This window comes from Lycorma delicatula, chromosome 2 (assembly GCF_047948215.1).
Source record: "Lycorma delicatula isolate Av1 chromosome 2, ASM4794821v1, whole genome shotgun sequence".
Lineage (NCBI taxonomy): Eukaryota > Metazoa > Arthropoda > Insecta > Hemiptera > Fulgoridae > Lycorma > Lycorma delicatula.
Genome location: NC_134456.1, coordinates 174012448 through 174026859, shown reverse-complemented (window position 1 = coordinate 174026859; position 14412 = coordinate 174012448). Strand labels below are relative to the sequence as shown.

The window sequence follows — 14412 nt, the reverse complement described above, 5'->3', positions numbered from 1 at the left end:
AATGTACGTGCAATTTATTACACAAATGTAACATACTGCTTGTAAGTGTTCATGTCATTTGTTTATAATTGTTTCTGTATTATAATAGATTATTATTCGTTTGTATTTTTCTGGTTATTATCGGTTCAAACTGAAAGAAAATGAAAAAAAAATCTGATTGTGTAATTCTTTTACCTAATTAAGTTGCTTAGCTTTTTTTTAATTTAAAATTTTATGTCTTTTTAGGATTCGTTAAAGAAATCGATGTCACTGAACTTTCTCCTCATTTGCAAACAGCTCAAAATTTAACCATTTTACCAGTGATAAAGTTGAAAGTTTGTATAATATTACGAGCTTATTTATCATTATCACCTTATTTGCTTGTTCATGATTACTTAATCAAAAAAAAAAAAAAATAATATACCTAGTTTTTAAAGTAATATTTTACTGTTTAATATATGCTTTGTATATGTTTGTATATTTGCTTTATTAGTTGCTATACAGAGCCCAGTCAGTATTAAGGAAGTTTATATTACAATCCAATAACTATTCGTTTGTTTATTTCTAGAATTAAGATATCAGTTTTTCCTTATTAAAGTGATTCATATTCCCATTGCGTTACCATAATCAGTGTAAAAATATTTGCTGTAGTTTTTAATTTTTTTGAGGGCGGACTGGCGAGGTAATTACTAAATGGAAATTATCAGTGGATCAAAGTTTAAGAAAAGCTATATTTTTGTTCATGCAAACCGAGACGAGACCAGTTGGCCTTAATTAATTTATATAGATTTATATATTTGACACTTAATTAAGGCGTATGACAGTGTCAAGTATGTGATAAATATTTATAATATGTTAAGCACATAAATAGGACGAGTTTTTTTTTTAAAGAAAATTTTATGTGACACGAATCATAATTTAAACATAGCCTATAAATATTCATGGAGGCTATAATGAGCTGTTTAAAACGGTATTCTTCTTTGTTACATTCAATATCGTAGTTGTATAAAAAGGTTTAAAGGATTATTTTATTATAAAATATGTAATTTCATTTGTCTATTTTAATCACTCGAAAACTTTTTTCATTAATTTCTTTTTCAAGTTTAATCGTTTCTATTCACAGTAACTTTTGCTAAAACACAAATTAAACCGGCGCAGAAAAAAATTAGTTTTGTTTTGAAATTTGTATCTTTTACGTAAGTTGTGGCCTCGTTTGATATTCGAGTACTTTTTTGGTGAAATTCATCGTATCAAGAGATAAATACAAAGGAATAATTTTTCTTTATGATGGTGCTGTAACACTATAAATCCATTACAAGTTAAATAATTACATGGATTACAATCATGATAAATTAAGATAAATTACAATCAAGATAAATTAATTTTGGTAGATATTACAAAATAAAAGTTGTAATCGGTATATCATGAGACAATTCACTCTGACGAATAAACTACATCCTATATTACTTTATGGAAAATAAAATGGAGTGAATTAGTTTCCTGTAACTTCTTCACCGAGCTTAACATACCACCGTAATAAAGATGAAATTTATTTCTACAAGAGAAACCTTCATTCTTATTACCTTGGAAAACTGCTGTATACAATCAGGATTTTTATATATTTAGGATTAATTAAGGATTTTTTTTGCATAATCAACATCACTGCTATATGAAAAAAAAATCACGACTTGTGCCTTTTGTATAACGGTCGGTGCTTCGTACGCATTACAGCTGCAAAAAATGAATAAATTAATTTGATAATTTTTTGTGTAAAACTCAAAGTTAAGGTATAAATGTAATTATTCAAAATAATAGAAAAACTAATTTTACGCCGTTGTCAGGAGGTTTTGCTATTATATTTATTTGTGTTTCTGTACTTCTAGAACAGCTGGAAAAATCTTTTTTTGTGTTCAACGTGTTAAACAACTCGTTTTCATTTCATGAATGCCAGTAAATACATGACAGTTTTGGCTTAAAAAACTAGTTTCCAAAAACATAAATATTTTTGGGTTTGTTGCGTAATAAGATTGTACATAAAAAGTATTTATAAAATTAGTATAATTTATTTATTAGTTCAAAATAATTTTGAAAATATTAATAAAAATAAAATGATTTTTAACTATTAAAATTTGAAAGTTATAAATGTAAATTAATTCGAAAACGTATTCAAAATATATATCTGAAAATTTGTTTGTCTCTTGGTTATTAAGTCATGAAAAACTATTCCATCGATTTTGATGAGTTTTTTTTTTTATTTTAGAAACATAGACTACAAAAACATTCTGTGCCATATATTAAATTTTCCGAAAAATGAAGAAATTATGCAATGTTGAAAAATTTAACAATTTGTGAAATCTGCAAATTTCTTCATTCAACGAGTACTACTAAGCGATTTCGATGAATATTTTTTATTTTATTATTTTTTTAATAGATAAACATATAGAATACAAAAATAACCCCGCATACTGGAACTTTAAGCAGCATTCAGAGCTGCCATCACTGAAAATCAAACAAATGAGCGTTGAAGGACTCAAGGTACGCGTCAACCACGCTTGCAAAGTCGCGGGTAGCCGTTAGTTTAAAAATAAATTTTATTGAAACTCTTAATATTTTTTTTTAATGTATTAAAGTTAATCCCTCTACGGGGTTCAGTTTTGGTTTTACAGTTTTTAAGAAATTTTAATTTCTTAAATAGCGAAATTCTTAATATAAGTACTGTGAGACAGTGCATACATTTGAAATAAGCGTTCTAACCTTAAAAATATAAATAATTAGTGAAACATGTGACATGAAACAAGTGAGGCATGTAGGCCTACCAGTTTACAGGTTTTATATTCCCGTCATCAGGGATAAACTGGTTATCCTTTTGCTCTTCTTTTACTATATGCATGATTTGTTTCCTCTTTCCATGGATATATTGTTATATTCATAAATTATTAATATATTCTTTGAAAACGAACTTATTTTAAATTGGCATGAACAATTACTACTTACGGAACTAGTAACTATTTGAAAAATGGCCGATAAAAACCGTTAATTCAAAAAATATTCAAACTAGTAGAAGATAATGGAAAACCTAATAATTTGGGAGATAACGGATATATTTTTAGGTGTTTCACATGATTTTGTAGTCTGATGAACGTCAAAAGTCCAAAAAAATGGATTTGTTTTTAGTTTTTTCAGTTCCTTTAATGTGACTACATAAAATAAATGACATTTCTTTCAATTAGAAATATAATTGGAAAATGAAGTGATACGAACCTAGATTTTTTACTTTCACTTTGAGTAGTTATTAAGCTTATAAACTCATCGATAAACATAGCGCGCCATGTTCGAGTGTTTTATGTTTAAAGATCGATTGTTTAAATTCTTTCTTAAGTTGGCTTTGGTTAGATTTAACAGCTTTATAAAGTAATGTTTCTTCTTTTTTTTTTAACTGTTAATATGTAAGTAATTTTAGTGTTCTTAAAATTAATTGTACTTAATATTACGTGAGTTAAAAGCTACGTTTTGTTTTTAGTTTGTGATTTAACATTGCACTCGTTTATTGTCTTCCTTTATCAGTGTCCTTGAATGAAATTATAGTATATATTTGAAATTAATGTACCGGCATTAAATTACTTGAGTAGTTTCATTATAATAAAAAATAATTTTCAATGTCACGTTATCTACGATATTCTTTTGTTATTTTAAGAAGAATGCAGTTAAGCATTCAGATTATTGAAATTTTTCATTTATAATAATTTCATCATTATAATTTGTTAATTTTTCCTCTTCTGATTTCCAATAACTAATTGATTATTATTATTAATATCTTACGTTTTTAATGTATATATGTGCATGTTAATCAGTTTGTAAAGTGTTTTATCTTTTTAAAATTTTAATTGTTCTCATTTTCCATCTAAAAATAACTTTTATTTTTACATATTATTTCGTTAACTCTTAACTTCTTTTATAATAAAAGAAGGAAAGAACAGCTGTTATTTTTAACGGAAGGACAGTACAGAATTTTCATCTTTATTATGTGGTTGGTTACTTCTGGTTTTTAGCGCTGAAACAGACAGAAGATTCTGAATTTGCAGGGCATGTAAAATGACATGTAGCAGAACCATCTGCTGTTTTAGGGTTTGGGTTTTGGGTTTGGGGTTGTATTGTAATGTAATGTGAATCGCTTTGTATTTTCTATTTAGTTCCTCCTTAAAAACAACCCCCTAATACTAGTTTATATGATGGCAGGTGTCGCGTGCCACCTGCGTGTGCTTTACTGCCCGACCCGCTTAGGGATGTCTGACCAACCATATCTTCCTTTTTTTCTTCTTATTGGTTTTCATAATCTTTAAACAGTAGACTTATTCTTTTATAATTATAGATGATATTATATAATTGAAATAAAATTCTTAGAGAAAAATAGTATTAAAAGTTTATTCTGATTTGTTTATCAAATTAGACCCATGTAACTGTTGAATAGAATTATGAATTACATCAAAATTTCCTGTAGTTCCACGTTCGAATTTTTAAAAAATTCAAACAAATTTTCACGAGTAGTGTTATTTGTATTCTTCTGGAAATCTGGTATTCTTCTGGAATTTAATGAAAATGTTAGTCTCCAATTCTTTTGTATTTTCTTTAAATAACTTGAATTTCGTCCCTATCTCCAGAAATTTGACTTTTGTCAAATATTTCACTATTTCACTCTATCGCTTGGAAGTTTTCTTTACTTCTATCGATCGGTAGGATTATAGAACAAGTTTTTATTTCTTGGCAGATCTTTTTACTGTTTCAGTCTTTTAAATTTAATTATTTTTAAAATTAATTTTTTAACTAAACATCGAGGTGTTAAGGTGGGAATTCCCACTCCCTAAATGTAGGAGTCCATGAGCTATTTTTTTTTAACTTTTTACTATTCCAACCTTTAATTTGAAAGTTTTTTTTTTTAACGTATAAAGCCTTTATCTCAAACGTATAAGGAAATTTTATAATGTTAATATTTATAATAATATTAAGATACTTACAATTATAATGTGCTTTAAATGTGATTTTTACTTATCTAGTAAATCTTTGTAAAATTTTAGTTAATTTTTATTAAAAAAAATTTTTTAATTATTTTTTATGGTTAAATTGTAAGTTCTATGTAAATTTCAGTAAATAAAAGGAACATCTCCACTAGATTTTATCAAAAATATATTTTCGTTTTAAAAATGTTTTTAATAGTAGTAATAAAAAAATCTTTTAGATTTTTGCAATTTTTATTTTATTTTGTAGATTTACTGTTTCGTTAGACTATAATTTTACTTTTTATATAAAAATAACCATAACAGAGAAGGATATGTACAACTCTTGCCCAAGTTCTTGTTGAATAGTGGTCATTGAATATTAAAAACTATCATCGATAGTCTTATAGCAGGAAAGGTTTATTTTATGTTTCCTGTACCTATAAAAATTTCTTCCTATATACGTAGTATGTATAGCTTGTAATATATCTAAACAAACATAAAGTTTAATGTTGTACTCAATGATAGTAGCAATATAAAAAAAGGTTGTTCTTTTAACATTTATTTATTCATAAAAAATTGAGAATTTTTTTATTACGTCTATAGAGTACTTGTAATCATATTTCATTTTTAAATATATCACTCATTTATTAACAAGCTGGTAACGATGTTGCTGAGTTATCCCATTACTTTTATAGAGTTTAAAACTGAATCATGATTAAAACTTAAAGGATTAAAAATTATTATTGTTATGAGGTTACGTACTACTTAGTAAAAAAAATAAAAAAATAAAAATTCGTATTATTTTTTGTTTAATAAACTTAGTGAAAATTGGATCTTGTTCTCTGCGTTAGAATGGTAAAACGTTAAAACACCATAAATAATGTTTCTTTGAGCTATTTTCATAAAAATTACCTCTACCTCTGTGATAAAGGTTAAAAACTAATTCCAATCCTGATAATTTATTTTCAGGAATATAGATTAATTTTAAAAATTAATAATTTGTTAAATTTATAAAATAATAAATAATTAAATTAATAAATTAATTTTTAATATTATTTTAAATTATTTTCCTTAATATCAACAAAGTTGTTCAGATAATTCTCGGACACCCGTCATATGCGCCTAAGAAAATAATATTTAACTGCATTTCTAGGGAGAGTTTTAATTTAAGTTCTACATTGTCGGAAGTGTTTATTTTTATAGTTTACAGGTTATTTTATTTATAGTTAAATAAGTGTAATTCTTAACTCTTATGATATTGACATAAGTTATTATTTAAAGTGTCGTTTATATTCACTCTTTATTCGCAGTATAGTTCGATTTTGCATGTACTATTGATCATTAAATATATTGCACACAGTACGTTCTACTGAAGGTAATACTGTAGTGTGTTAAAGGCTGTTCATTATCGCTGTCATTTACGGTGCACTGCAGTCCCTTGAGATACGAGTAGAATATACGTACGCAGTCAGACTCCCAGTTCGTTGAATATCCTCTACTCTCTATTCCATTACCTTAATTGGATTGTTCTTTGAATTCACGCTATTTGATTGCAATAAGCAATTTTTATTATTATTTAATATATATCTTTTGAGTTGTCACTATTTTGTATTTATCTAAACAAAAGCTGTAAGTTAAGCTTAAAATAAAACGATTGACAACGTAGATAATGTTTTTATTAAATTAATTATAAATTATAATTTTTATAAATATTTTTTACCTCCTCCAGCATTAAATATTGATAGTAGCTAGTTTATTAAGTTGTGTTTCTAATCTTTAATATCTGCAACGCATTTTACAAGGTTAAAGAAGAATCTCTTATCAAATTAACTAAATCTAGGTGCTTTTAATACGATGGGTAACCAATCAAGATATTTTATTATATTTATTTATTTTTACTTTCTTTTACTAGATTCTCCCACTAACGTTTTTATCCTTTCAATTAACTTTACTTTAATAACTGGCTGAATAATGTATAAACTGGTCTCGAGACTTATTCAATTTTTCGAGCAACCCTGGCATTTTCTCAGCTGTTATTTTCGACCATTTCTTCGTCAAAATATTTCTGATATCTTTATAATATATTTAAATATAATGAATTTGGTTAGAAATTTTCCGTTTTTTATCAATTCATTTGAGTTGCAACATATTTCAATAAGACAGCGGTAGAGAATTCTCTGTTTTTCCATTCTGAGTTCTATTTAAAAGAATTAAGAAGATAAATAATTATTTCTCCAAGAAGATTAAATATATTCTTCTTCTTAAGGTCTTAATGTAACTTTTTGCAGTATATTTTATGAAAACTATTTAAATCATTGCAGAAATTAAATGAGCAAAATTCTGGACAGGAATGTTTTTGGTGAATGAATTTTTCTGCGTCTGGTGTTCGTAATGCAGAAGTTTACCTCATTTTCTTTTAATATAATTCTATTATTTTATGACCTGTTTCTCAGTGCACGCAAGTTGTTTTCATAATGCGGTTTTGTTATCTTATAGATTTTGCTTGTCCTGTTTGTTACTGCATACGCAGTCGCACATTAACACATATACGCATGGTGTAGCTTATTGTAGATTTCAGATTCTAAGGCTTATTCGGCCGTATTCACATGTTTTGTGGCCATTTTTTCTTTGTAATCATTGAAAAAACCTGGATTTCTTGGAAATCTATTTCACTACCATAAGATTTATATATTGTTAGATATTATGCTAAGTTATTAAACCATATACGTATTTGTTGAACAGTCTGATGAAATTTAAGTTGGGAAGGAAGTGCTGTTAAAAATTTATTCGTAATCGTTTAACAGGTAAAATGTTTCCTCAAGTTTACTTCTTTTAATTTATTTTGTTTAAATAGTTGAATTGATTTAAAATTTTGTTTATTGGATATTTTGACCAATGATTTTTTTTTACTCTTTTAATGAATTTTATTTACCATATTATTTCTGTCTCCTTAATTTTATTTCAGTTGTTAATATTGTGTACATGTGTAAAATAAAATTCGTAGAGATATCTAAATCGAGATCAGTTTGTAAAATTGTTTCAGTATGTGTGCGATCGCACGTGGATCAATATATTATATTATTTTATTTTTTGTTTTATTGTTTACTTATAAATAATTGATATTCCAATTAAAATTGAAAATTACATAATAGATTGTTTTTTTATTGGTTGCAGTTGGGAATAATTTATCGTGACATAAAATTAGAAAATATTTTGCTGGATTCCGCTGGTCATATTGTCTTAACCGATTTTGGTCTGAGCAAGGAGTTTCCTAACAATGAAACTGTAAGTTACATATTTTCTATTAATTAGTGTTGCACTAGTTTTTTTTTTTTTTTTTTTTTTTTTTTTTTTATAAAATAATTAAAAGTAAATAAGAATGTTCAAGAAATTTATTTTTTTATATATTTATATATTTTTTTTGTAATTTAATTTTCTATGTTATAGAATAAGAATTATGAATTATTAAAAAGAAAAAGTCAATTTTAATTTTAGTGGAAAAAATTTAATTTTAATTAAAATTGTAATAGTGTACACGTTATACAGCTAGGTTTGTGAATTTTGTATAACGGAAAATGAGAAAAGGAAGCAAGCAATGAATAAATGAAAAAGAAGTAGAACCAAGATAAGCTTCAAGTGAACTGGAGCATAACTGCTAAGCTTTTGTTTGTTTTTCCCTAAAGCTGTATTCGATAATTTTTTTTTTAACTTTTTTTTTGTTGGTTTATTCTACAGTAGAAGAATCGTTATGTTCTTTGGTATTCATGACAAAATTTCTCTAATCAAAGTTTAATACCCACTTCATGAATTTAGTATTCTACTTTATAATTTTTAAATAAAATTAACGAATTTTTTTGTTTTAATAGTTATGTTAATATATTTAGCTAATTTTTTTACTGGATTGTATTTTGTTATTTAATTATTTAAATGTTAAGTTTTAAGAAAAGTAGAAAGAAAGAATTCGTTTGTTTTGAAGTTATTTCATGAGAACTTTTGGTTGAACCATTTCTATCTAACAGGCTTACGCGTAAAATATATCCCTGTTGTCGACCGCTTTTCCGTCAGTGAAGTTTTAGCGTTACATGACTTCGTTAAAAAAATACTGTATGCTCATAGTATTCATTAGTAAATTAGCTGTACTACCTACAGTATGTTCTATACTTACGGGAAGCGACTGTACTCTACTTTAATTGAGGGAAAATTGCCAGCAGTTTTATTTACAGTCCTTTCCCACCTGTTTTTAATTGAAATTGTGAAACTATGTACGCACTGTAATAATGTTTACGTCACTATACCACATGGAAAAAACCGGGCGATATTGCAAGGTATCAGATAGATTATATCATGGTTAAACAAAGATTTAGAAATCAACTCGTCCACTGCAAAGCTTATACTGGAGCAGATATTGATAGTAATCATAATTTAGTGGTAATGAAATGTAGATTGGGTATAAAAGAAAGAAAGAAAGAAAGAAGCCATAATAAAAAAAGGAGTCCGACAAGGATGTTCCCTATCCCTGTTACTTTTTAATCCTTACAAAGAACTAGCAGTTAATGATGTTAATGAACAATTTAGAACCGGAGTAACAGTACAAGTTGAAAAGATAAAAATGCTACAATTTGCTGATATAGTAATTCTAGCTGAGAGTAAAAAAGATTTAGAGGAAAGATTGAACGGCATGGATGAAGTCCTACTCAAGAACTACCGCATGAAAATAAAAAAAGAACAAAACGAAAGTAATGAAAATAGTAGAAATAATGTAGATAGACAACTGAATATAAAAATAGGAAGAGAGAAGATTACAAGGTGAATTTTGTTATTTGGTAAGTAGAATTACTAAAAATGGACGAAGCAGGAGCGATATAAAATGCCGAATAGCATAGGCAAACGAGCTTTCAGTAAAAAATATTTCCTTACATCAAAAATTAATTTAAACGTTAGGAAAACATTTTTGAAAGTATATATTTGGAGTGTAGCTGTATATGGAATTGAACTTGGACGATCGGAGTACCCGAGAAGAAAAAAATAGAAGCTTTTGAAATGCAATGCTGCAGGAGAACGTTAAAAATAAGATGGGTGGATAAAGTGACAAATGAAGCGGTGTTGCGACAAATTGATGAAGAGAGAAGCTTTTGGAAAAATATAGTTAAAAGAAGAGACAGACTTACAGGCCACATATTAAGGCATCCTGGAATAGTCGCTTTAATATTGGATGGACAGGTAGAAGGAAAAAATTGTGCAGTTAGACAACGTTTGGAATATGTAAAATAAATTGTTAGCGATGTAACAATTGTAAGGTGTATGCCAAAATGAAACGACTGGCACTAGATAGAGAATTTTGGAGAGCTACATCAAACGAGTCAAATGACTGAGACAAAAAAAGTCACTACACGTAAGATCAAGGACAAATATCATATTAAATAGCAATTTTTCTGAAATGCCCGCTAAATTGAAACCGATCAATGGAAAAAATACAGCAGATAGAATAAATTCTAATATAACATAGAACCTTGTTCTTAACTATATTTTAACACTTTATATATATATATTTTTATTTTTTTTTCCAAATATGGAACATTGAAATTATATTTCATGTTTAATTCTTTGTAATATTTAAATGTTTTCTTCTAGTAAATTGAAGTTTTCCATAATAGATAAATATAAATGTTTTATTAAACTCAATTTTAAGTGATTCGTACCATATAAGTTGCATTTACCGTTTTTTCCCTATTCTGAATGTATCTTGAAAGCCAAATAATTTTGCATATAATATGTAATTTGTATCTCATTTTCGTTCTATTATTTTATAAATATTAAAAAAAAACCGTATTTAGTCTATAGTTTCATGTTTTACAATATCAGTTTCCATTACAAAAAAAAGTAAATGGCTACTGTCAAGGCTATGTTATCATAAAAGCAATGAGTTAAATGTAATATCGTAATTATTGTGCTTGTGGATAAGTATATCTGCTGTTTTTAAGTAAATTTTTCTCTTCAATGTACATACAATTAATTGTATAATTAAAAATATAATTATTTTAATGTGAATATGAATTACGTATCAATATACGTTTTATTTTTTCAGTTATATTTCTTATTTTATTTTTAATTTTATTCATTTATATTTGTCGGCTGGTATAGAATACGCCTACAAAACGTGTAATACTGTAACTGCAGTATCATTGTATTTTTTTATCTTATCAGGGCAATGACCAAAATATAATTTTTGTTCATTAGGATTGTACTTTTCATTAGTTATTTTATCTTCATTAATTATTTTATATTATAAATAAATTTCCGTAGATAAATAACATTGTACACGATTAGTAAAAGTTGATAAATATAGATACCGATTGGTTAGTTTTTTTTTACATTTTGATTTCAAAAATTAATTTGTAGTCCAAAAAATTACTCTCACTGATCCCGTACTTTTTTGAAAACAAATTAGACTTAATTTAGCATACTTTTATCTATTTTTACTTAATATTCAAAATAATGTATTAATTTCCTTGTAACTGTTGTGCGCTGCTTATGTGTATTGAGGGGCTTCCATGCGCTTGTCCTCTGAAAAAAAAAAAGAATTATATGAAGTGACAATAATGTGATAAGACTTCAAGTGAAGAAAAGGCAAATATAATTATTTAATCTGTATTTGCTTCAATATTTTTTTATTAATTACAATAAATAATCTATTATTATATGATGAATATATTATATTATAATATTATAATATAATATTATAATATATAATATTATATTATAATATTATTATATTATAATAATGAATATTTTATATGATGAATTAAGAATACTATTCATTTTTTCATTTAATTACAAATTCGTGAGCTTTTAATTTGAAAAGATTTTATTTTGTCTTATATTATAACAGTATTGGTAAGAGAAATAATTCATTTGGAATTCAATAGCACACTTTATTAAAGTATTGCAGTACTATCTACACTCGGTTTTTAATTCAATTTAAAATTGGAATGAAAAAGACAAAGGCCGCCGTAAAGCCTAAATACTTTTTCATTAAACCTGAGTTTGCATTGTAAATTCTTGCTTTCTATATTTTAACATTGTTTTTCGCTCTTAAAATAACATTTTTTATATCAGTTAAAGTACCATATCATGTATATTTCATATAAAACGATTATTCTATTTGTTACATATGTGTATTTTATAATTCTGTTATATAATCTTCCTCATGTTTATACTGGTACATGAAAAGAAGATTATACTGTATGATAAATAAATAAACTCGTTATCTGTTATCGGGTATGAAGTGATTTGCATTATTTAAATATTAACACACACACACACACACACACACGTGTAAAGTTTAATAAAATATAAAGCATATTTTCTTATAATTTTCTAATAATGTTAGGCTACCAAACCATTAGTTTTATTACGTTGTTTCTATTTTCATAAAAAAATACTTCAGGTATTTTAAAGTAACTTTAAAATTACAACGTAATTTTACAATATTAATCTTTCCTTAGTTTGTTTCCTTTAAGAATCATGATTATATCCTTTCTTGTTTAATTTTGAGATAATATTTTTCCCTAATATGTAAGAGACACTATATATATATATATATATATATATATATATATATATATATATATATGTATATGTATATGTTTATTGTGTATTGTGTATTGTTTCACGACTGAAAGATATACATTAATTTATTGTATTACACAACGCGTTCTAATTTAAATTGTAATTTCCTGTGACACATGTAAAGCACATAAATTGTAAGAATTACCACTCAGACCTATTTTTCTAAGAATACTGTTGTTAGATTACATTTTAATGTTAGTTAATGTAGTGAACAGAGTAAAGGGGTTACTAGTAAGGCTGATTACCAACTAAATTTCAATGTGCTTAGTGTATTGTTGTGCAATAGTACCATGTATTTGGCTGTATTAAAAATGAAACTAGATCGATTTCATTTATTACTTTTTCTAGAATACCAGCCATTGGAGTTTTGAAAATGAATGTACCGTTTTCAGAAGTGATTTACGTTTCAAGTAAAAATGAAAGTAATAACTTGAGGTAAACATTAATTTGTAAGATTTAAGAACCTCTGTGTAAGTTATAATCATCATTTCTGAAAGGAAGATGATCAGACTCAGCCTGTAGATTGTGAACTTTCTTAGGACCATTATATGCAAAATCTTTTACTCTTGGGCTAAGGATCCCGAAGCTGATGAGAAAAATAAATTAATATATATATATATATATAGTTAATTATTTTGTTTTATACAAGAATTAGTGTGTTGTAATTACAATTTATTCTAATAGTTTTAATCTGAATATCTAAATGAAAGTATTGTATTTTTTATATTTATATTTAATTTTTCCCATACAGGATCAAAGGGCGTATTCCTTTTGTGGTACTATTGAATATATGGCTCCAGAAGTAGTACGGGGTGGAAGTAGTGGTCATGATATTGTAAGTACTGATTTAATTTTTATTTTTAATAATACTAAGGAGATATGATACACATTTTCATGTACACTAATACAACATTTTATAATATGGATGTTTTTTATTAGGATATATAAATTATATAATTAATGTCTTCAAAATTTATTTACGGTTTGATTTAATCTTCATTGCGTAGATTTCAGGGTACTTTGATTTTTGTAATACTTAGCTTAATTAAAACAGAGTAATTAGAATAAAAGTTACTCTTCGTATTGGGTTTTTATTTAGAGAAATGTAAAATAAGTATAACAAAATTAAAATACATTATAGTTTGTAAGATATGCATGACGCTTGATCTTGGTGTAGCATAACATCTGTGGCAACCATGTACTAGTTAAAAATTCAAGGTCAAAATTGAAACAATATCTTTTATACCTAACCGTATTTCTTGCACAAATTTTTATAAATTAATTATCAAATGTAGTTTAACGGGTTTAATATAATGTTACATTATTTAATTATCTGAATTAGTTTATTTTTCCATTATTATTGGGTATCGAGATGAAAAGAAAGAGATAGTTATGTCACTTTAAAAAGAGGATAATATTTTTCATTCATCAGTATGTTTAACCATACGTATTTTTAATTTATCCTATAAATGTAGATAATATAGCGGTGGTCGTAGTAGCCATTCGTTAGGTCATTTATTTTAATTGTAAAGATGTTTTGTGCAGTGGTATTTTGTATTATTTTAAAAGTATTTTATTTAATTGCGTTGTGTAGTATTAATGTATTATATTACAAATGACTATTACAAATGTTTTTATAATGTATTAAATCTTGTGGTAAATATATTATAAATTATAATAAAGTATAACGATTTATAGCATTTTTTAATATGTTAATCGTTAATTTGCAGTTATTTGTTTAATTCTTGGATGTAATATTGTTAGGAAAGAATTTCGATGATCGTATTATTTAATAGATTAGAAATTACGG

The 14412-nt window shown here is 26.0% G+C and overlaps 1 protein-coding gene across 1 annotated transcript in view; it reads left to right on the top strand.

The window, feature by feature from the left end:
• LOC142319430 (ribosomal protein S6 kinase alpha-5-like) overlaps positions 1–14412 on the top strand; it is a 257701-nt gene that overhangs the window by 182880 nt on the left and 60409 nt on the right. Inside the window, exons 5-6 of the mRNA XM_075356704.1 lie at positions 8148–8258; positions 13354–13437. Of these exons, the coding sequence (XP_075212819.1) occupies positions 8148–8258; positions 13354–13437 (195 nt within the window). The remainder of the gene's footprint in view (positions 1–8147; positions 8259–13353; positions 13438–14412) is intronic.